The sequence below is a fragment of the Netta rufina genome (genome assembly GCF_964035555.1).
Source record: "Netta rufina genome assembly, chromosome: 17".
Classification (NCBI taxonomy): domain Eukaryota; kingdom Metazoa; phylum Chordata; class Aves; order Anseriformes; family Anatidae; genus Netta; species Netta rufina.
In genome coordinates, this window is record NC_140141.1 from 15,376,550 (window position 1) to 15,401,205 (window position 24,656).

General features: G+C 51.0%; 1 protein-coding gene across 1 annotated transcript in view; it reads right to left on the reverse strand.

Annotated features, from left to right (window-relative positions):
• Positions 1 to 467: 467 nt before the first annotated feature.
• The window catches only part of MN1 (MN1 proto-oncogene, transcriptional regulator), a gene marked incomplete at its 5' end in the record, with an annotated part of 104,967 nt that continues 80,778 nt past the window's right edge, over positions 468 to 24,656 (reverse strand). The window contains one exon of the mRNA XM_084297046.1: positions 468 to 2,034. Within this exon, the coding sequence (XP_084153172.1) occupies positions 1,847 to 2,034 (188 nt within the window). The 3' untranslated portion in view covers positions 468 to 1,846. The remainder of the gene's footprint in view (positions 2,035 to 24,656) is intronic.

The window sequence follows — 24,656 nt, forward strand, 5'->3', positions numbered from 1 at the left end:
CAAGAGCTCAAGGGCAGGGCTGCTGACACATGAAAGCAAGGACTGCTCCACAAAGCCCTCGTTCCTGCTGCCTGTCTCCAGGACACGCAGGGAGGAGGTGGCAGCCAGGAGGAATGCCCCCCTCCTGGCCATGCTGACAGAGCTCATTTTGGGATCACCCTGGGATGGAGACTATAGCAGACCACTGCCGTTAAACGCGTGCTTCCTCTTCTTCTAACCTGGACCAACTCTCCTTGTATTTATCCTTGCATCTTCTGTGCTGGTCTGTCAAACAGCATATAGCATCTTCAGTAAAGCTGTGGAGGAAACAAAGTGGCTTTTCTAAGAGGGGATCCTTTCCTTCCTGTTAGCACCCTCCGGATGCATTCAGCCACAACCTCATGGCTTAAAGGCTGCTCTGAGATCTGACATGGCAGTAGTAAGAAGCACTGCTGATACTCAGATTTAAGCGCACACATTTTGCCTAATGCAGCTGCCAGGTTCTTAAGCACTTGCTTCATTATGAGATCATTCACAGGCAGTCATTACGGAGAGAGAACTGTGTTTGTCCCCCTTGGAAGGACTGGTCCAAACAAGTCAACAAGAGGCAAGCGCCAGCACCCGGCCAGGTGCTACCTGGCACAGCCTGCGGATGGGTAAACTACCACTGGGCTGGGGAGAGCTACCTTCACCTCTGGACTAGTCCTAGGAAACAACCCAGGGCCACACAGCCTGAGCAGACATGTCTTCGGGCAGGCAGCCTTTCCTGCAGTGCCCTCCTTGTTGTCTCCTTCAGCGGGCTGCAAAAACGAGGCCCCCACTTGCGAGCCCCTGGTCCGGTCCCGCTGCAGCTCTACCCTCGTGCACATGGTGCTCCACCATTTCGGTGACCAACCTCTGAGCGTGAAATGGTGGCAGGCACAGCTGCACCCATCAGTGGCTGCCATCCTGTGCAAATCTACTGATTACATCTCAGTTGTCATGCCACTCAGTGAGAAGCGAAGCTAAATTAGAGCAACTAATTGCACCTCTCTTTGAAACAATCAGGATGACAAATCAGTGGTAATCTCTTCAGTTCTAGAGGAAAGCTATTGCTGCTCACTTACAAGGATTAATCAGCTTTTCATCAGTGTTATTATACCAACTCTGCCTCAGGAAAAGCCCCAAGGCCACGCTGGCTGGGCTCACACCACAGGGACACCAAGGCTTGCAGGTTCTGGCAGAGACGGGAGCACGGCAAGGTTGCCCTCACTCCCAGCCCTTGGCTGTTCTGGCCAGGCTGCAGGCAGGCTGGCAGCTCACGTTGGCCTCCACGCAGCAGGCAGGAGGCCCTGCCTGGCACGTGGCAGGCACTGTACCAAGCCAAGAACCCACGGAGCAGGGGACTGGGCTTCAGGAGCCAAGGCAGCCCCATGCTCAGCACAACTGGCAGCAGGGGAGATGGGTAACAACTACCTTAGAGCCTGAGCGGGTGTGGGAGCAGAGCCCAGGAAGGTTTTTGCTGATGCCGCCACTCCATATGCACCATTGCTGTGGATAAGGAGAGGGTCCTTGTCTCAGGAAGGGCTGGTCAGCATCTCTGGCCACACTGAAGTTCTGCACTTTGCACCCTTTCTGCAGAGAATGTCTTTGGGAGGCAACTTCTATAAAAGCAACTGGCTGGTGGTGTTTATGCAACTAAATCAGCCTCCCCAGTGTGGCACTAGTCCCCAGTATACCCTCTACAAAGATATGTACACCCCACCTCACTCTGTCAGCATGGCCATGGTGCACCTGCCTGTGGGCAAAGGCTAGCTGAAACTCGTGTCCATTCTGCCTCCCCTGGAGCCGGCCGGACCTAGCAGGTGTTTGGGCATCGTGCTCTTGCTTAGGTGCAGGTCAGCGCCGCTGCCAGCGACCCGGCCCAGTGCAGCAGCTCTGAGTGGGAGGCTGCCCAGCTGTGTGCTGGAAGATGATCCTTGGAGTCCAGCAGACAGTCGGCAACAAGGCCAGCATGGTGCTGCTTGGGGACGCTGTCCGAGAGGGCATCCACGTGGCTCTGGGTTGAATCACAACCTGCAAGGGAGGGAGAGCAGACTGGATTAGGAAAACTCAACAGGAGTTACAAATGCCCAGCTAACAGCAGCGTGCTGTGGCTTCAGACAAGCTGATGTTAAGGGGTCCTGGACCATGGCCCTATTGCAGCATCTTCCATGAAAAAAAAAAAGAATCAGACTGCAACCAATTGCTAGGGGACCGTAAAGGGTCCTGAGTCTGTGCTGGGATCCCAATGCATGCATGCCAGTGCACCAGAGCCCACAGCAGTTCAACACAGCTCTCCCACTGTGCACAGTAGTTCTGTGCCAGCTCTGTTAAGTTACAGCATTTAGATTGCACCATAAAAATGCAATGATGCACTTGAGTTGCATAAAGATCTAACTCGTGGAGGAGAAAGGGCTCTTGATGTTTCCCCATGGCAGGCTTTTTAGGGTACATTATGAAAGCTAATACCATGGATGGAGACTGAATGGGAAGGTAAGCAGGCCAGGTGACAGAGCCCTCCAAAAAAGTTAAAATAAAACGGCTGAAAAATGTAAAAGAAAATGGAAATCTGCAATAAGTGCCCGCTACCAAAGAAACCTCTAACATGCTCATATATTGTAAGCATACACTACGTAGCATAATTGTAACTTCACTTTCCCACTGACATGCATGTGCACATACAAAGCATAACATGAACATAAAATATTGTGGAGAAAATCTATGTTGTCTTCATGTATAGATATAGAAAGCATCCAGGCAATTAATTTCTCCTAGTGAATTCAGAGCAATCCTTAAAAACAGAGCTCTCCAACTCATTGTCTTTCATGCCAGAACAATTACAACCAAACCCCCTGCTTCCCCCCTCTCCTCCCCAATACCAAACTCACTCCTACCTGACTTATTAGAATTTGTCTTTCTGCTGCTGGGGTGTTGATGCACAGCTTATTCTGTGGCACATTAAACTGCCCACTAAAGACAGCGTGATAAAGAAGTTGGGTTACAAAGCACTGTATCTGCTCTGCTCCAGATGGATTCTCTGCAGATCCCGTTTGCAGCTTTACTTGGGCCAAGTTAATTAGAAATGCCTGAAAGTCAAAGCATCGTTCTCGCATGCGATCACAGGGAGTTTCCTAGTATATTTTGTAATCAGGGCTCATAAAAACAGTCCTTCCCTCATGTGCTGCTGTTGTTGCCCATAACAAAGACATTTCAGATCAAAGGAAAGGGTTAACCCCCATGCAGTCGCTGCATTGAGTCTTGGAGGTCTGAATGCTGCCAACTCCTGAAAAATGGCCACCAGGCAAGCTGCTGAGAATAATCAGAATAAGATTGGAAGGTGTCCACATCAATCAATCACTTGTTGACAGATGACTGGAAGCCCCCACTGTGACCGTGGACAGCTGACCAACTCTCAGCTTCAGCTGAAGTCTAACATTAGACTGTTTGTTTCGTGTGGGTGGCTTATGCGTTATGACCTTAATAGTCAATCAATCTTGCAATGAGCAGTCTGTCTGGCAGAAACATTAATTATCCATACTATTCATGCATTGAAAAGCTTTATCTTCAAAAACTCAGCATCTCTTAGGGAAGAATAACAGAACAGAGAGCAAGAAAATAAGCCCGGCCTCAGCTCCTGGATGGGAACAGGACAGCGTGGAGAAGCTCCTGGGACTGGTGCAGCCCCAGCCCGACCACAGGCCAGGACCCAGGGCAGCGCTTGGCCTCTGCTTTCATTCTGGTACCTATTCAGAGAGCTCAGAGGCTGCTGCTGGAATCAGTGCCAAGAGGAAGACGAGGGGGAGAGATATAAAAGGACAACAAACACACATCAATTAAACCTTGCAAGCTGTTAGTCACACTAGTTAATAAGTTCTTTCTATCTGTAAAGTGCTCTTGGTGACAAATCCTTTAACTGGCACTCAGAGCGTTATTATGGCTTTCAAGATGCCTCTGCCTTTCATGTGCAGCTTCTTGTACACATGTGAGTGCTCCCCGTTGCGCAGTCTGTTTACACTAGTTGTGAGAAGACATCATCAAAGCAAACTGAAAGCAACACTAAATGCTTGAGAAAAACAGAATTCATTCACTGCTGCCTGCTCTGAAATCGCCTTTCACTTGGTTTAGTGGCAGCCGTCGCCACAGACCGCAGCAGGAGGATACGGGGAGACAGGCTGCTGCAGCCGGTGCTCGGCCCCTCTGGAAGCACCCAGCTCCCGGCACAGAGCAGGACCAGGCCCCTTCCTGCAGGCTGCGAGGAAAGCAGCCACGTCTCTGGCAACCAGGAGCGAGCCTCTCATGCCAGAGCTCTGGTGGGCTGCACAGCGGAGCTGGGCTCGGCTGGGGACAAGGCGCAGCCCCTGAGCCTGGGGACTGTGCAGCAGAGAGCCCCCCCGGGATGCAGGGCAGGAGACTCCCTGCCCGCCCTTCTCCATCCCCTGCCACGGGCACCTTTTGTTCCTGTCCATCAGCCCTGTCCTCACCCCATCGCCACACCCCAGCCATTCCTATGCCACAGGGGGCCTGGAGGATGGCATGGGCTTTGTTCCAAAGAGCTAAAATAAGGGAAAGCATTGAGCAAGGTGAAGGAAGGAGAAGAGGGAATGGCCTCCACACAGGGGTCTGCGGGGCAGCGTGGGGCTGCCAGCATGAAACATCCCAAACTGCTGCAATCTGGAGGAAGCAGTGCAGCTGCTGGAGCCACTTGCACAGGGCAGGATAGCAGGTCCTGCCCAGCTCTTGCCTCTCTCCAGCTTTATTAAGCTCTTCAACAGCCACTGCAGGGGAAACCAAGCCAAGACATCAGACAGGGATGGGCCAGGTTACCCACTTGCCATTTCAGAGCAAGGCGCCCCTACAGGGCACAGTCGGGAGCCAGCTGTGGTGTCAGGACACATCCTTTTCGCCTGTTGCAGCCAAGCTATGCTGCCCTTCTGCTCCCCTCCTGCCCACAGCCCCAGTCAAACCCTCTCTAGCATGGGGCTGGTCTAACACGGGACCAGGAGTGGCAGAAGGGCCATGTGTACAATACCGCACGGTGTGCCCTGCATGCTCCCAGTGCAGGCACAAGCATTCTTCATCAATCCCTCATAGCTGTGGAGTCCAAACATTGAAAACATAACACCACAAGCTAAACATTTGCCCATTCTGCCCAGATATACAATAGAGACGTTATTGCACGTGTGCTTTGCAACTCCCCCCATTGCCAAATGCTCTTGCCTCTGACAGCAGAGGAGGCCAAGATTCCCTGGCTGTACCCTGCCCCAGACGGATGGTCCCCAGTGGACATCATGTGGGTACCCCACAGGACAGGAGGCAGAAGCACCTTCAATACCAGAAGCACAACCAGGGGTAGGGCAGGTTTTTGCTCAGGTGAGGAGCAGTAAGAAGTTGGGTCTAATAGCACCCCACACAGCACAAAACCAGAGTGAGCTCTGGGCAGAGCAATGTGGGATGTGCACCCGTGGATAAATGCACTGGCACAGAGGAGGCTGGGGATCCCCAGCCCTGACCGCCGTGCCCAGGGCCAGCAGCTGCACAGACAGAACACAGCTCCGTGGGATGCCACAAAGCAAACCATCTTCTGTTCAGTCAAAGTCAAAGCAATTAGACCTCAGCAACGTTAGATTAAAAAAGAGACAGCTAATCAGAGACCGTCCATAATCTTTCACACTCAGGCTGCCAAAGCAGGCCACAATTCAGCAGGCCCTGTCTGGACCGATTATATTTCCTGAAAAATGAACAGTAACTCTTGTGTAGATGCAAGTTATGTTTCTGCAAACTCTCTTCTGCACAAATTAAAGTATTCATCACCTTAATAAACATTAATGGGGAATGGTCATTTATTAAATTCTAAAAGATCCACACCCTCAAAGCAATCATTTCAGATTTGGTATCCAACACACTCACAGCACAAGCTCAGAGCAGCTCCGAGCTGGCGGGTGCTTGATGCCCAGGCGGCCTCGCTCCCCACCGCCGGGCAGCTCTGCTCAGCCCGCAGTCAGAGCTCTCAGTCTGTGTTCAAGCTTCTACATGGAGCACCCACCTCTTCACAGCACGGGGTGCCTCCCATGGGAGCAGCTCGAGTAACGCTACACTAACAGTGAGCACAGCCCCCAGCCTCCCAAAACATGCAGCCTTGCACCTCTGTATTTAACTGTGCTGAACATGCCACAGCCTGCGTGATGCTGAAGGGTACAGTTCAGTGACGTGCCGCACATGGCATTTGTGTGGCTCCTCACGCAGCTTGCTCCAGGGGCCCTCCTCCACATGCCTCTCCCAAATGCATGACAGTGAGCACGGCTCCGTAGGCACTGCCTGCCCTGGAGCCACACGGGGCTGGTGCAGGACCACTGCCTTGAGCAGAGGAGGGCTCAGAGGCCAGAGGCAGGCCCTGCTCCCCGGCACAGCAAGGAAAGCCCTGATGGGCCAGCAACCAGCAGGTTACTGCAGAGCCTGCTCCTCCCAAACTGGGCAGGAGAAACCCCTCTTCTCCCCACAGGAATCGCAGGGACTAAGTAAGGGGCCATGCAGCCAAGAAGTGGGATTGCAGCAAGAGAATTTGGGAAGGCTCCAGGCTATCAGTTGCATGCGATAATGTTAGATCTCATGCCCCAAAAGATCCTCGGTGCAACCTTGTCTCCTTAAGCTGGCTCAGGGCTTCACTGCTGGTCTCAAGTGGCAACTTTCTGGATTTTGACCTTGCTGGAATTTGCTCCTTGGAGGGGGAAACCAGTCCATAAAGTTCCCATTAGTATAAAAGCAGATGTAAGCACTTTGTTGGCAGAGTTCAGCAGCAGGGAAGCCTGCAGTTGATCAGTTCTGCCTCACTGGTCACTGCAGTCAACAGGAATTACTACAGAGGATTTCTGTGCCCCTTCTCCTAAAGCCCACCCCTCTCCAAAAAAAAGATTTAAAGAAACCAGCCAAGCTCAGGCACCACTCCAATATAATGCAATAAATCTGTGTGATTCATGCAGAGGGGAGCTGCACCCCATCCAGGAACAGCCAGCAGGAGAGCAGCACAATTTTGTTTATTGTATGAAACAAATCTAACCATGGGGACTGGATGCTACTTAATAGAAGGCTCAAGCAGCTCTGGGAGGTGTTTATGCTGAGTGATTCCAAGTACAATCAAGGTATGTGTGGGTAGGAGCTAGGGCTGACATGTAGTACTGCCTTTTCACAGGAGAGCAAAAAGCTTACACTCCTGGATTTTCCATAGCTCGTTAACATCATCTTCCCCTTTTCAAGGGCATTTTGGACACAAGGGCAGCAGCCAGGCACAGTGCTCAGCCCAGCTCACCCTCCTGGGCTGAGCACAGCTCCGTGCTGGGCCATCAGCCCCAACAGGCACTGTGCTGGGCCTGCAGGACCTCAGCACAGAGCTGACAGGAGGAGGCAAGAGAAAAAGAAGAGAAGACAACAGCATATAACAGCATGCTCTCACTGATGTGCTGCATGGTGCCTCCCATACAGGCCCATCGCCCACCAGCAGAGGACAGGGCTCAGCTCCCTGCCTCCCGGCAGCAGCAGGGCACACACTGCAGCTGCAGCTCCAGAGCTGTTGCTACCATCTCCGTCCACATTATACTGAAAATCAGCACCAACTGACCTGGTTCCAACTAGTTTTGCTTTATGATTAACACTCTCTGGGCCCCTATTCACTCTGTTATTCTCACCAAATTAAAGAGCAGTCCCGGATCCTTGTTAGATTTGCTCACACTTGAGCAGTGTCATGTGGTCAGTAGCCCATGGCAATACACTAAATTAAAGACCTAATGCAGAATCCACCTACAAGCCTGACAACTAATGAATCGAAAGCTCCAGGCCCCAGAGGACCTGCACTGGGATGAAGCCACTCCACACAGAGCTAGAGCCTGAGTACAGTCCCTGGGCTGTCATTCAGACGTAAAGAGTTGATTAATTTTATTCACCACAGGACACGCAAACAGCATCTCCTTCAGCCGGCCGCTGGACAGCCGGGCAGCACAGCTCCCGCAGCCCGGCTCCCATTATCACGCACGGTAGGAGCAGGGAAACGCTCCCCGCTTGGTTTCAATTAACAGCACTCGAGTCCTGTGCATGGAAAAACAGACCCTCTGCTCCTTGATGAACGGAGCACCTCTGCCTGCCCCCAACGAGACGCACGCTGCCCTCCGCCCGGCACCGCGCCGACACCGGCCTCATCTCGGCCGTCCCCGTGGGGTACGCTGCCCGCAGCGCCGCTCCTCCAGCCCCGTGGGCCCGAGGGCACCAAAACACCGCACCACGCAGCCGTCCCACATCCATCCCCACCCTGCGGGCTGGTTCTGCTGCCCATGGGCATCCCTGAGTGCCGACAGGAGAAGATGAGACCCAACAGCTCTCACATGGGCTCACCAAGGCCCTCTCCCTCCCTCACAGCAGCAGCCAGGCGAGCGCTGGATGTAAACACTGGGGCTGAAGCAGCAGCCATCAATTTTGCTCTGAAATATTTCAGGTTCGAGCTCTACTCTGGAAAGGTTCAGCCTGTTGTATCAGACAGCTTCAGCCCTGCAAAGGTCAGGGCTGTTTTGGTAAGGAAATGTTTGCTGAAACCCGTCCCCTCCCCCACATTCCTGCTCTCAGCTCCACACACGCTCACACTGCTCCAGCCTAAAGAAATTGAAAAAATACCAAATGCGGTGTTCCTCTTCACAGAAAGCATGCCTGCATCCGAAGGTCACAAAAGTCAAAAGAGCTGCACAGCCATCCAGTGATGTGGTGCACACAGAGCTGCTTTTAGCATTAGTGTTTGTTTGGTTTTGTTTGTTTGTTTTTTGACTTCTCTCCCACCAAACTTGAGTAGGTCTCTCTCCCAGTAAACAGCCAGGTGAGCCCAGTACAAAACCAGTGGTGAAGAACAGCTCAAGCTCCCAGCCAACCCTTTGCTGTCCCTCGAACACTGGCAGCCTGGCAGTCACTGCTCCTCCAGCCAAGCATCTTGGGGCTGCCAGGTGTTGGGGAAACCCAAACCCAAATGCCCAGAGAGCAGACCCACCGCAAGCTACATAAGACAACAGTTAGAATATCTGCCCAGAGAGCACCCGTCTCGAGAGGGGAGTGGATGGGAGGCAGAAGCAGCAGCCAAGCAGCAGCCAGCAGTGCGCTGCAGCTCCACCAGGCGCTGCCAACTCCAGCACGGGAGCACAGGCACAGGGTCTGCAAGGGTGGATGTTCAAGTCCAACCTGGTTTGGATGCTTGAACTGTTTTAAATGCTTACACTGCATGTAAAACACCTCTGAGGATCCAGGTCTCACCCAAACGCAGCCCTCAGCCCTGCCGTGCACTGCAGGCACTGGCACCTGTAATGGCAAGCGACCTTCTGGACACCAGCGCTGCTGGAGCCCCACTGCCTGCGAAAGGGGTGCTAGCCAGCAGCCTCAGCTGGACACAGACCTCTCCTCACTGCTACCAGCCTAGCTCCCAAAGAGGCAAACACTACTTTACAACAGGCAGCTCTACTGAATGTTTCTCATTGACAAAAGTAGCTATTTATATGACACTTATAAATGTGTGTACACAATGGACTCAGGAAAGCTCTATGTCTAAATACTGTCAACACTGACAACATTTTTATTATACCAGTAAATAATTTGTTTTGTTGCTGCTTAATTGAGAATCAATATACTTCCTGTGTTTAATTACATTCCTTCTTTCAGAACGGTTGGGATCGGTTGGTCTTTTTTATCCCTACAGAGATTAGGGACTTTGTATTTAGGATGCAGAGAGCACAGAGACTGCCCATAGGAGAGAACAGCCCCATTAAAGAAACGGGCATAGTTAGCAGGATCATCATTAACTATAAACAATCCTCAAGAAGAAAGGTCACAAGCACACTTACCCTTTCCGATCTGTAAACAACCAATTATTCAGCTCATCAAACAAAATAATGCACAAGTATTTACATGTGTGGTGTTTGTGCATGCAAGTGTGCGTGATCAGGTGCAGCTGTCATTGCTGCTAGAAGCCCCATGTTGGGACATCTCTGCATGCAAAATCTGGACGGGGTAGCCCAGCACACAGGCGACAGATGAGCCCCCCTCCTCTGGCTGCAAAGCCCCCACATCACGGGAAGACAGCTGGCCAACCGATGCAGCAAAACCAGGTACCGTATCAAAGTCAGTGCTTGCTGGCAGACCGCAGCACCATGGCTCTGTCTGGGGGCAGGGACTCACATCCGAGCAGCGTGCAAATGGACTGGATATAAATAATAATACCCTGCGCTGTCTCAGAGACAGCTGTGTGGTAACTCTTGCAATTACTTGCTTGTAAATGGCAACCTTTACATGTGCTTGACTCGTGACATCTTTACGCGCTCCGTCTCCAGAGAGCTCCTGGGGCACAGCTTGGAGGAGCAGCCTCCCACAGGGCCCCCGCAGTGCTCCCACCCCAGCCAGAGCTGGGCTGGGCAGGACACTGCTGTGCCGAAGGCTCTCACCTCGCCCAGCTGCGATGTGGGGCAGAGGCTCTGCACTTGCCCCAGGTGCCCCAGCTCCCCGGGGAGCCCACCCGAACCTCCCGCCCCGGAGATGGTGACCGACAGCCAGGCACACACTGCCACAGCCACCACCCCCTGCCTGGGATTTGCTCATGGACCTAAGTCCGACTCCTCATCTCCAAAGTATGCATGCACATCTTTGGCACAAGGAGAAAAGCAACATACTGCTTCTCCTTGGCTGCCTCAGCACATGATACAAAAAAGCAGGCGCCTGAAAACCTGCGCAGCTCTATGGACACGGCACAGAACAGAGAGCAGGCTCCACAGGACACCTCCAGAATCCTGTAACAGCAGCGGGCTCTGCAGACGCGTGGCTTGGTCACCCAAAAGCAGGTACACAGCGATGGAGCTCAGAGCTAGGATCAGACACCAGAAACTGGAGAGGCAGAAGGCTGGGAAGCCCTGTGATGTGCTTCATCATCGCCTCAGCTCCCAGCTGCGCAGAAGCATGGAGTCAGGCTGCAAGCTTCCTTCTCCTCTCTATTACTGGCAATCAATTCATTCCCAGTGTGCGAGGAGGGCGGCAAGGAGAAGCACTTCAGGCTGAAACACACTTATTTGATGCTGGTGCACAACCTACCAGACCAACATTTCTCCATCTGGATAAAGCATGATCACTTCTGTAAAGCAATCTTTTGGCCCCAGTGCTCAAACTGCATTTTGGCATTATTTTTTTTCCTAGACAGACTTCAATCTCATTAATTTTAAGACACTCTAAACTCTCTTTAGCTGTCTCTAACATAATTCTCCTAACTTAAGATACACTAGACAGAAGTAGCCAATCCCATTCATAATTGTATATATGGCCAGCAATTCAAATTCACTTCCCCTGATTTAATGTCCTATTTGTATTCTATCAATAAATGAAGTTCTCAGGACCATACTTAAATGGAAGGAGCACTATGCTCTGATAGCCAAAGCCAGCAAAAAAAAATTCATCACCAAACCAAAATGCCTTGTAGTATATGATTCCTTGACTTATTGTTCTCTCCTCTTCACTGCACTTGAATATTAAATGTTGTATTAATAGCTCACTCTTAATTATCCATGAGTAATGTACTACAACCAGGAAATTAATGGAGGGAAGCACCACAAAAATGGAAAAAAAAAAAATCTAACTATCCCTGATACATTTTCAAACAGCTTGTGAAAGAAAGGGAGGCACACACACAGCTTTGAACACAACCAGATAAAAGACCAGCTGCTGGGGAGGGACCCACCATTGAACCCTGCGTGAGTGTGACTCCACACCCCAGGAGAGTTGCTGACCGTGGGAAGGAGACTAAGAAGGGGTCTGATAAGGATGATATATAAAGTCAGACGTGGCCCAGAGAAGGGAGAGCAGGAGCTACCATTTCTCTGTCCTGAAGCCAAAGGAGGAAGAGACGATGAGTGAAGCCCAAGTGAGAAATTCTGAACTGCTAAGCAAGGCTTTTCCATAAACATGTAATTCAGCTCAGGACTTTGCTGCAGAAAGGTGCTGAGATCCAAACTTGAGAAGACTCATAAAGGACAGGATGTTTTTATGGGTAACGTGGGTTCTCAGAACTAAACACTACAGCTAACAGACACCACACCCCTCACCATCACAGTTTAACGTGCTCCCTGAGGGCACAGGAGGATGCCTTGTCTCCGCTGGGATGTCGCTCCCCTCCCCAGCCCTGGGCCCCAGCCCTCACAGAGGCTGGACCCCATGGGACGGATCCTTGGCCCTCCTTGGTTTCCAGGTTTCACCAGAGCACACATCCCGTGGGCAGGTGGGCCACAGGTGGAGGTGGCAGAGCAGAAAGGTCTGAGGGTGGGAGCACGGGGCCCTTCCCATCCGCCAGCTCCCAGCAGGACACAGCACAAAACGTGGACAATTCAAAAAGACGACCCAGCTGCTGATCAGCCAGTGCATGGCTCGTGATGCTTCATGCCACTAACATCACAGTGCAAAGGGAAACGCCTCAGACAACTGTGAAGAGGGCTTCACTGAGCAGAAGACATGGGCTGCTATTCTCCTTTGCAGCAAAAATGCAGCCAAGCCTAGGTGCCAGCAGCCTCCTGCAGCAAGCACAGCATCCCTGCTCCTGCTGCAGGCTCTGCCAAGCCTGTGGCAACAGTGCAGCAGCTCCTGCCACGTCCTTTTGAGACCATGACCCTGCGCAGGCTGGCGTGCTCTGAACCTGGAGATGCTGGTTGGAGTTAGCCCACATAAAAACCGCATTAGGTGCCAGCTGCTGATGCAAGCCTCAAATCAACTCACTCATGCTTGGAAATTGAGCCCTGTGAGAGACGTCACCACTGAAATATACACACAGCATGGGCTGAATATATCATCACTCTCAATGTATTGATCTACTTTGAGTGTATTTGGCTCCATAGGTCAAAATATGCCTGTACCATCAGCTGTACATCATGCAGAAGGTAATACACCTATTCTTCTTCCACCATCACCACAACCTCAATTCACAAAGCATTTCAGGATATGTGGAGGCAGAACCAGAGCTTTTTAAAGTGCACTTTTGCTGATAATGCTGCAAGAGTAATAGGTGCCACAAGGACAGCAAGAGAGCCAGAAGACAGACAGATTGACCCCCAAGCAGCTCAGTTCTCAGACAGCTGAGAACAGTCTTAGTGGGCTGTGATGCAGCCTCACAAGACCAGATAGTAATGAAGAAGAAAGAGGAAGTAATATTCCTTTAACTCCATCCCTAGAAATATTGCCCAGGGGACGGAAACATTGCAGAAGTTGCGTGTACCCCAGTGCGAAGCACAGGAATCAAAGCTGCAGTACTCTGATCTGCTCCAAACTTTGTAAAGCTAATTTATTGAATTGTTCAGCACAGGGAAGGGAATTAGTTACTTTGTCTCTTACTCAATAAAGGCATTAAAAAATTAACAGGCCATTACTGAGTTTTCTTTGCATTTTCTGCCTATTACAGTGTTATTTAATGACTCAGGGCTCAGCTCTGAACTTTGCATGCATCAGCCTCAAGTTTCCTCCTTCACAGAGAGCTGGCATGGGCAGCCCCGCCGCAGGGCCAGGCACCCACTGCCGGCATGGTTTGCAGGGAGGACACCGGTGCGTGGAGGCGAAGAGACGTGCAGCAGCAGGTCCCTGCTGATCACCTCAAGAGCAGTGTGGCTCCGGAGAGTCGCTCTGCCACAACACATTCTGCAGACAGCACGGGCTGAACCACCCCGCAACAGGCTGCATGGTCCTGCACCCGAATGTGCACCATGGCACCTCGAGAGCATGTGCTGCCGCGTGTCCCAGGGAAAGGCTGTGCCACAAGGCCACAACACAGCACCTCTGCCACAGAGTACTGGGATGCCGTGGGACAGCGCCAGCACGACTTCTGCAAGGCAGCCACAGGCAGCTGCAGGCACGGTGACTGCAGCATCCACCTCCACGGGTGCAGTCCCAGAGCTGCTCCAAAAGAGTGAAACGGTGAAGTGCCTAATTAAGTATGTGCCTCCTATTGCCAGAGCTCTGCAGCAGCCATGAATTATGCAGCGACTCACTTACATGTCAGCAGGATCACAATATTGATGAGTTATCCCGTGTGTAATCTGATAAAAACCAAGATAAACTCAGCAAAAATTGAGTGTAATATGATCCTTTCCTTTCAATAAACAATTTCCAGCACAGCGTTCGGATCGTCTCCACTGCACTCCTCTCTCCCTGGGCTCTCTTGTCACCTTAGGCAGCCTAACACAACGGCTCCGCAATATGGCCTAATACCGGAATGAATAAACAGCCAAGCTGGCTGCATTAACCTACAAGCTGTGAGACAGTGCTGGGTGTCTGTTAAACACTACCTGGGGGATATTTTCATGCCATATGGAATTAGAGGCTAGTGCTTTCAATAATGCCGGTGCATTCCACAAGGTCTGCTTTTTGGCATTTAGATTAATGCTGGAGACAGGGAGGAAGAAGTTGCCATGTCTCACACTGACTCCCTCTTCTCCGTCTGAACAAATGACGGATGGCAGAGTGCAACTCCCACTTGGAAATGCTTTCCAACACTCATTCAGACCCCAGGTCCTGACTCTGGCTTCCATAACAAGCTGACTGCTTTATAATCCTAGCCCAGATGCTTTCACTACCCTGGGAAAAGTAACTCAGGCTCCCTTCTTTTGTCAAAATGCATCTTTACAAGAAATACCTTCTGGACCAGAGAAGATATTTGACTCCTCAGGCCATGTCTGGCCATCAGACCATGCAACATGAGTAAAAGACTGAGGGCTCTGAGACGAGGACTCTTCTGCTTGCTCCAGCACTTCCTCGGTGTTGGTACATCGTGGGACGCTGCTCCTGCACACGCTGGACCAGGGGGACTTCCAAGCCCTCCCAGGGAAGGCACTACCCATCTGCATCAGCATTCCCTGTCTCTGAGAAAGCCAAGCCCACTCCTCTTTAAAACAAACAAAGCCACTAACACATTGAAATCATTTTCCTCATTTTGGGGACATTCATCTCACTATCCTCAGCATATTCTCTTCCACAGTGCCCTCATACTGCCAGCTACAGGAACATAATGAAGCAACTACTTCATTAACAAGAAACAGAAACAGTGGATAAAATATGGTCAAGGAGGTTCGCATTGCTGCTCAGGAAATGGTGACCAGCATGGGAATACCGAGTGGCAAAGCAAGCGCTAGCAGTAAACGAGGGACTTGAGAGCTTCACGTGCACCATGTGAGGGCTGGGAATGGACAAGGAAAGCCCACCACCAGCCGGCGCTGGCAGGTGCTGAGAGGAAAGATGATTGCAAATAGGCTTGCCCAGCCTTCTCCTGAGGGGCACTCCCTGCAGAGCACAACAGCAAAGCTTCAAAAAGCACAGCATTGTTATTTTTCTTATAAAATAGTATTTAAAATAAAATTCTGGATTTGAAATAAGAGAAAAACAGGAAAGCAGAAAGACAAGTCAAAGAACCGCGCTGGTAAGACAAATGAAAGACAGGAAGAAGGGGATCTTCCTAAGGTAACAAGGCTACCATAGGAAAAAAAAAAAAAAAAAAAAAAAAAAGGACAGGAAACCTTGATGACTGCCAAATGCAAAAGCTCCAGTATCAGAGCAAGCGTCCAGCTTGCAGCCCTGCTGCTCTCATCTCCAAACCTCTCTCCCTGCATGCGGAGGGCATCGTCAGGGTGAAGCCCTGCCTGGAACACCTCTGGCAGCACAAGGCAGACATCCCTGGCAGCCAGCACCACACACAACTGACCCTGGTCTCTCCGTGCCCAGAATTCACCTTGGTTCAGCATGTTGTGTTACGGGAGGGGGTTGGATCCAGCTGGGTCCTCCTCACCCCAGGGCGGCTCTTCCTTTGTGCCTGGTGGCTCTGGCCCAGCAGGCGTGGAGAACTGCAGCACGGCACAGAGGGGCTGAGGGTGACCCGGTGCTGCCGCAGGGGTCCCTCAGCCCCACTGATAAGCCTGCTGGGAGAGACAAAGGGTGCTGCCTGCAGACGCTTCGTTCCACAGTTGTGTGTCAGTCTGTGAGAGAAGGAGGAAATTTTCACAGTTTTACTGCTTTTCAAATATTTTAATGCAAGCCATTTGGTGTAATATTTTTTAAAAATTGATACCAGCGTGAGCTACATGTGCATTAACAAACGTCTCTATATTAGTATAAATACAAGAAGCAGAAAAGCACAGTCTGACTCCTAATCCATATGGTTATTCCAAATAGATTGCATGGACTTAAACTTTGGCTTATTAGACTGGATCTTACATGTGGAAAGAATTAAAATGTTGGATTTACAGTGCAGGCTAATCAGAACATGTTTAACTTATGATGCCCCAAAAGACCCAGAAGGTCAAAACTCCCAGACACCTGGGAGCAGAATCTGATTCTGCTCGCACTGGTGTAAACTGGACAGAACCAGCAGCATGATGCTGGCTTCACCGTGGTGTAAGCTAGGGCAGGATCTGACCTCCAGCACTCAAATGCAAGCAAGCTGCAAAAAGGAAATACCTCATTTCCCACTGACTAGTCCATACAAGCTCCGAGACAATAGGGCCAAGTGTACACTGTCGGCAGCATTCCCATATAGGAGGGCTGGCTAGCATTTGGGTTGCTTTGCTGTGAGTCTTCGTATCTGAAAAAGCCATCAGCATGCCTGTTTCTTCACTCAGAATAAAAGGTCACTTCAGGGCTTTTCAGTTTTTTGTTTTGCTTTGTTTTTCCTCCTCCAAACAAAAGAATAATCTTGATTTTTATTTTATTTTTTAAAATACTCTGCCCTGAGATCACAGAAGCTGTTAAAAGCGAAGGATGATATCACTGTTAATGAAGCCAGAACTCAGGGGAAGCTGGATATATGTTATTTACTTCTGCTAATTCATTTCTAGACAAAGCTAGACCCATCTCTGGTGCTTTAATACATGCATTTCCACCAGCACAGATGTAAGGATACTGGACTCCCCCACCAAAGAGTCTCTCTTGCAACAGCCTGAGCCTCACTCCCTTTGTTTTTGCATAGATTTATTCCACTGATGTTGTTTCCATGTGAGTCAGTTGCCTTTTTATTACTTCTCTAACTACAACTTTCTCCAAAGTTGTCGGATTTCAGAACTTGGAGTGATGACAAAAGAATACACTGATTCACCCACTTCCACACTGCTCTGTCTGCTCCCGCTGTCTGACATCTCCCTACAGGTATCATTTCATACGTTGCCTCCAGGTTAGTTGTTTCTCTGTTTTTTTTTTTTTCCCCCTATGAAAGCTAAATAGCTTGATTATGAGCACTCCACTTTAGCTTCAAATTGGCTCCCTTCCAAAAGCTACCTTTGCTTCATCCTTTTACATGTAAGGAAATTGTTTATTACCAGCTTGAACAAACAGGCGCGCTGTTAAAATGCCTCAGCAAGGCTGTCCTAAAACTGCGGGGCCTTCATGAGGAGATATTAGCAACCGATGTGAAAAAAATCCATTTTAGCAACCTGTCTGCACACACACATCACTCGGGCTGAGAGGCAGCGAGGAAACGTTCCATGCAGTGGGTCAGTGTCTTCAGCTGGTACAGAAGCATGTAACAGTTTGGCTCAGAGGAGCTTCTCCACTGGTAACAGCGGTATCTCCGCTACAGCTCAACAGAACGCAACTTCTGAAGAGAAATCAGAAAACAGAGCTTTCTCTATGAACCTCTTATTCTGGAGCTTTGGAAATCTGCACAAAGCTGCTGAGTCTGGGAGCACTAGGCTCTGCCACATGAGGTTATTTTCATCATTCTACTTATAAAAAAAATAAGACGTGGTTGCTAGTCTCTGGCATTGCTTTGCTACAGGAAAAAATGCAGACTCTCTGCAGAAGTATCACTGTGGAAATCTTTTAAAAACTGTGTATTTCTTTTCCTTACTCTGACCGAATTGAAGCAAAACCGACCTGTCAGACCGTCTGAAAAGAACGAGAGAATTTCAGAAAAAACAACTTCCAGTGATATCAGAGTTCGCTCTCCACACGTACCTTAACGGCACAATTCTGATTTCAGTGCAAAGTGTCCTTTCCTCATTGCCGCACCTGATTGCGGCAGAAAACTGTTTGAAACAACACAGAGTGAAGGAAATCTCTCGCAGGAAAGCCCTGTCTGGCCAAGCCTCAGCTAGGACACCCTGTGTGCTGCGAAGTCAGTAGCACACGGGACGGATAAACCTACAAAGGAAGCAGAGCCAGAGCAGTGCCCAGCTGAATCGCAACAGGAACAACCCTGCTTCTTCCCGCAGGTTGCAACACTCTGGCACACACCCCATGAAGAGCATCAGCTCCAGAAGCTGCATGTGTAGATCTGCCCACAGCTACAGGAGACACCTCAGCACGGGGAGGGAGGCCAGCATCCACCAGTACAAACCCTGCAAAGGAGACATGGACAGGCGCAGCCCAGTGCACAGGCAGCCTCAGGGGCACGAATCCTTCCACACAACCACCTCTCTGCTTTGCTGGCTTCCCTGGCTCAACCCCTACCAGCCCAGACGAAGCCCACCACCAGCCCCCTGGGCAGAGCCGCCATTCCCCGCGCTGCCCTGTGCCTGCTGGCAGCGGCAGTGCCAGAAGCGGTGACGCACACGCCAGCATGGCTCCATCCCACCACCAACCCAGCGGGTGGCATCGTTAATCAACGACACTCCCTCTCCTGGAGGGTCACTGAAGGCCTGCACAGAGGCGGGAGAGGAGAGGATTTTAACAGCATCGCAGACCCTTTAATGATTACGTCAAGCGGCGAGTCATTTATTAGTCTCCTTAACTGCCAGCAAACATCAGCTGCGAAGGACCAGAGCACGGCGTTTAATGGCTCTGTGCATCTCCGGTGCCAGGACGTGAGCAGCATGCCAAGGGGTGGCCAACACACCAGCAGCCCCGAGCCGGGCGCCCATTCTGCAGCTACAAGAGGAAACACCTTACTTTGCTGAAGGCAACATCAGATTTGGCTGTCAAAAGAGGCAATGAAATTTGAAAAAGGCTGCAAAGGAATAACCATGCTCAAGCCATTTACATCAGTACTGAAAAAAGTTCCACAAAAACACGTATTAGGAAACACCCTGCACAAACTGAGGCCCAACAGCCTCTTCCTCTCTCCAGCCTTTTGTTACTGAACACTGGAGAAAGACAAGGAGTGTGTTCACCTTTTGCATTTCAAGGAAATGATTAAACTGGGATCAGCTTTTCATCTTTCCCACAAAAAAGTGCTCTGTCATCTTGTGCCCATTCACCTACACGAAGACAAAATGACATCTCTGGCTAAAGGCCGACAGTTCTGCACCTCCTTGTCACTTTTAACAAGAAAATAATCCTGCAGAAACACTTGAAAAACAAATCGGTGTTGACACTCCTCATCTGCTAGGTACATTTTATGAAAGGAAAGAAATACTGCATTAGCGTTTGACCTCCTCACCTTTTTGACATTGGAAAAAAATAAAGACAGAGGCTCTCAAAAAAGCTGATGCTGGAATAACAAAATAATGAGAGCAGGCAGGCATTTCGAGGGCTGCAGCCCCCCTGTGACGCAGCTGGGCCTAGAGGAGGCACCCTGAAGGCCACGCGAGGCGGAGGCACACAGAGGGCCCTGACACGCGGCCGGGGGCTCCACGGCCCCCCCCAGCCAGCCCGCCTGTAGGAGCTGCTGCCCAGAGATGTGCAGGAGTCACACCAGCCCGAAAAGGAGCACTCAGGATGGCTCCAAAGAGATTTCCAATCCTGGAGATTAACCAGGCTCTGAACGAAGGGCCGCAGTCCCTCCATGCCACCCAGCTGGTTCTCAGTGCCAGGCTTCACCTCCTCCCAAGCTCCCGCTCCACCCTCCGTGGTGTTACCCAGCTGCGCAACACCGCGAGGCTGCTTGCACTCACCGGAGGAGGCTGTGCTCTGTCCTGCTCTCCACGCTCATAAAAGACCCAGCGTGCTTCAAGCTTCTGATTTCCACAGCTTGCAGACAGGAACAAGGAGGCTTCCCCGCTTCCCACTGCCAGCTGCTGCCTTCTGTCTGGCCATGGTGGCTTTCACCAAGTCACACCGACCCCACTGCTCTTCCTCTGCGTAGAGGTTACCAAGAAATAAACAGTGGTTTATCTTCTGAACAGTCAGATGTTTTCTTCATGAACATGCTGCCAGCACAAGGCAGGCTTGCACTTTGGACACGGCTCAGATGACCTTCCATGTGTTCAGGCACCAGATGGTCTCACTGCTTCCCCAGTTTGGCTGGGTAGTTTTGCTACTGCCATGACAGGCACAAGTCCTTGCCTGTAGGAGGTGGGGGCACTCCGAGGAACTCGCAGAAATATTTTCCCACCGGTAGCTGTCGGCCTGAGCTAATGCAACATGACACATATCTCACTATGAACAATGCACTGACATTCAAAGCCTGTTTGCCATGTTCCAAATCGTGCCATTGTCACTGGAGTGTGATCAGAGGCAGTAGGATACATTTCCCCTCTGAGCTTGTTTCAAGCACCCCTTTGAGATGCCAGTGCTGTGGAAGACCTGGCATTCCCTCTGCAAGACAGCTTTGTAAAAGGTAGTGTGGTGCCAATGGTAATGTCAGTTGGAAACAGGAGGGCAGGGAGCAAGGCAGCGCTGCCTGAACAAGGAGACTCCTGCAAAGCTGCTCTTCACTCGCGTACAAGCACAATGGCTGTGTCACATCTTGCAAAGGACCGGGCTCCCACCACATCTGCCTTCATTCCTGGGAAGAGGCTGCTAAATGCAGGAGCAGGAATCAACCACTTGTGCCAAGCATCCTCAGCTTAAAGACAACCCTTCCACTGCATAACACTCACGGAGGAACAGCTCTCACGGCCACCACTGCCGTGCTGCCAGAGCACCGGCACGCACCATGTTGCTTGGTGCTGATGAGTCACCATTACTCATGTTTCCTACCCACCTGCACCACGGCCCCTCCGCCTCATTTACAGCACGCGCTCAAGCTGCTCGGCACGCAGGGGAAGCAGGCGAGGCAGCGAGCCCACTGACACTTGCGGCTTCACAAGCTCCGTGCTGTTGGCAAAAGGCCTGTCCTGCCAGAGCAGGTTTCGTGGAGAAGCGTCTGCAGTCCAGACAAGCCCCAGCGAGGCAGGGAAACCACAGGCCCACTCCAACAGGGACTGGGCACTGTCTTGTACCCTCCGCACCGCAGCAGGATGAGGCCACCCCACCCCATGATCAAAGTCAGGCAGTGCATCACTCCCCCAGAGATCCCCACCGTGAACACAGGCCCACCATTCCCCTGCACATGGGGCAGGACCAGGACTGCCAATGCACCCACAGTTCCCCTGGCACATGGCAGTCCATCGCTCCTCTGCTCACCCCAGTAACACCAGCTGCCAGCCCAGGCTCATAACAGACAAATGGTGGGGAGCGTGTTGAGCCCCGAAGGAGGCACAGGAACCACAGTTGCTGCACCAACAGGGTGAGCAGGGCAGCAGCAGTGCACAGCAAGGGGCACTGCAGGTGGTGGGCAATCCTAATTTGTCCGAGGGATTTTTTTTATTTTTATTTTTTTGTAGCTGATAAGTCGCACTCACAGCACGCTGGTAGCTCTGAGAGTGTGAGGTGCAGGAGTGTGATCTCAGGTCATTTTATTGTTTACTACCATGTGCTGGACAGAATGTGTTTATATATTACAACAGGTCTATGTAAAGAAAGTGCATAAATAAAGCATGAGGCGTCTATAAACAGAAATGTGTTTAGTTCACCTGAAAGCCCTGATTATCTGTAGTCCTATGCCATCATGTCAGTGGCAGGTCACTGAGCAGGAACAAGGTGAGGGACACATGACCCAAAGCATAAACCAGAAGTACAGGGGCGCAGGAGCTGCTAGCAGGCAAGCTGGCCATCACTGAGCCCTGTACAATTTGCTACCACCTAGTTCTGATTTTGCAAAGCTGGCAAAGCAGCAGCCAGAAGACACACCACCCTGCCGCAATCATTTGTACTCCTGATGTTCAAGCCGATTCACTTGCAGGCCTGGTGCAGGGTGTCTCAGCAGGCAGGAGAGCTCTCCCACAAGGCAAAAGGCTTCTCAGAGCAGTCCTGGCCAGGCCTGTACCCCAGGTCTATGGCGCAATGCAAGCACGGTTTTCAAAGGGGGGCAGAGACACCTTGAATGCTAGCCTGTGTGCTGGCTTATGAAGGGGAGTTGTAGCTCTGAATGGCCAGTCGTTGTTCATCTCTAACATCAGCATCTGCAGTACCTGGAAACCTGACACAAAACCCCTCTGCCTCCAGGTGTTAACAGTTATTATTTATAATCTTTCCAAACTGAAAAACGAAAAAAAACAACCCACAGAGCCAGCACTGTCCTAACGCCCAGCTGAAAGCAGGTGTGCAGTAAAGCAGATGGGAAGTCCCTAGGACTTATCCCCTCCAGGCTGCAGGGGAGGGAACGCTCGACAGAAAACGCTGCTTCGATGCTGAAATCCCCAAATCTGCCTGCACCCTGGTTATACAACAGCCTTACACAACGTGGCATTTTAGCAGATTACATAAGAAGGGCTGGGCACACCTCGAAACCCCAGAGCCAGCATGCGTGCTGGAACAGCGAACCCTCAGCTCGCAAACCCGTTCCCCCGCCAGGCCGCTGCCCAGCCCCACGGCTGTGCCCTGTGGGAAGAAGGCACGCGGAGCCCGCAGGGCACACCTGGGTGCCCGGAGGCAGCGCTCCCAGCGCCTGTGGAGCGGGGGCCAGCATGGTGAGTTCCAGGCACTCGGTCCCCCAGGAGGGTGAGGCCGTGCCTGAGGTGCCCCTGAGCACCTCTCCTCCATCTGCAGGGCCCCACCACCGCATGAGACTGGGGCAGGCACCTGCTGCGTGAGGGGTGCGAGAGGAGCTGGGAAATGAACCCCTGGGCCTGGCTGCGGGATGCCCACCAAGCAGCACAGCCCCAAAGGGCCTGCTGCTGTGCTGCCGTCCTCAGGAAGCGTGGGCCTGGAGCCCACTCCCCGGCAAGGCTTCACGTGCTCGTGCGACACAGGTCAGCCCCCCAGCAGCCACAGCTCAGCCGGTAGAGATCACAATAACCTGTCCTGGTGAGCATCTGTGCAGCTCGTGATGCTCATCTACAACATCCCACAGTCACTGTGCACCACCTTCCTTCTCTTACAAATGAGGTCTCCTTCTTCCTGTTTTCAAATAAATATTTCCAGAAACGCGAACAGGAAGAAGCTGAGCAGTTACATAGCCAACAGAAACATGTGGGAGATTCAGGCAGCAGAAGTTCACAGCTTAAAGGGTACCTGCACAGGATTTAAAGGAGTCAGGTACGTGCACAGGTGAGGGAGAGGTAGAACAAGCCTGCCACCACCTCACTTTGATGAACAGCATGGACTAATAATGCAGCTCATGTTATCGAGTCTCTGAAAAGGCCCTTCTTTATCCCAGACTCAGGCTCTATCCCACATGTAATAAAAGATAAACATTTCCCAACTTGCCAGGTACTCTCTTTAACTGATAATCATTTCCTGAAGTTGCTGATGTTGATTCCTACTTTAGTAAGTTTCTGCCTACTAGAACTTAGCAAATACCAGCACCACATACCAAAACACATCCCCAGTCCCAGGGCTGGGAGCTTCTTCTCGCTGGACAAAAATAAATAAATAAATAAATAAAAATGCTTCAACTCCTAGAGAATTTAACGTTATTTTTGTTAGAAAATAGCTGGAAGGGTGAGCAGTGGTTTGACGTAATCTGTAAATTTCAGTCTCTGTTACAGAAGACAGCGCTGTGTTCACCAGCAATTTATAATTTCCACTCTGAGCTGCTACAAAAATCAGAAGCACTGAAAGGTGCTGCTATACAAGAGGTTTGAAATTCTAGTCTCTGTTTCAGCAAAATCCATTCAGCACATCCCAATATGTCAAAAAACAAGTATCTACCACACCACACAGCACATATAGAGGGGAGGCTGCTGGAAGGATGAGAATTGAGCTTCTCCACCGGTGCTAAACTGTGTTTTCTGCAACTAAGTGAGATGCCTGCAGCCCAAGCAAGGATTTACAACAGGGGTAGGCTTTTGAGCCCCTTCACTCCTGAAGGAAGTGCAAAGAAATAAAAGGGCAATTGCATTAGTCAGTCACCAGAAGTTCAGAGTTTCTGCTTGGTTTCAGATGACAGTAGGTACAAAAATTGCTTAGCTGCTTGACTGCAGCCAGTGGTATCTGCACGAGGCAGGAAGGAGTCCCCTTTCCAATGTGCTACACGCACCACATATGGTTTAATAATTGAGCAACCACACAGAAACATTACAGAAATATGTTGTTTCCTGGTAACCACCAAGAGAAGCTTCAGGTAATCACGATAAGGTTTTTACCCCCAGCTCTCCCTTCTCCCTGATGTGCTGGGCAGGTACCAGCACATAGCAATGACTCACCCTGGGCTTTGCTCTGCTCCAGGAACTTTGTTGGCTGTGCTCAGGGTGGGTAGAAAGAAACAAACACCTGGAGGTTGGCAGCATACCTGTGGAGGTCTTCCCTCTGTCTTCTGGACTGACATGAGCACAGCTGCATTGCTAGTGAAAACTCCCCCCCCATATCACATTTGTCTTTTTCCCAGCTGTAACGCATTGGCAGACCACTCCCTTTTCCTTGCAACACCATTAACCAAAGGCTGCAACTCAGACTAAGACTGATCATTGAAAACCACTGCTAATGCCCTC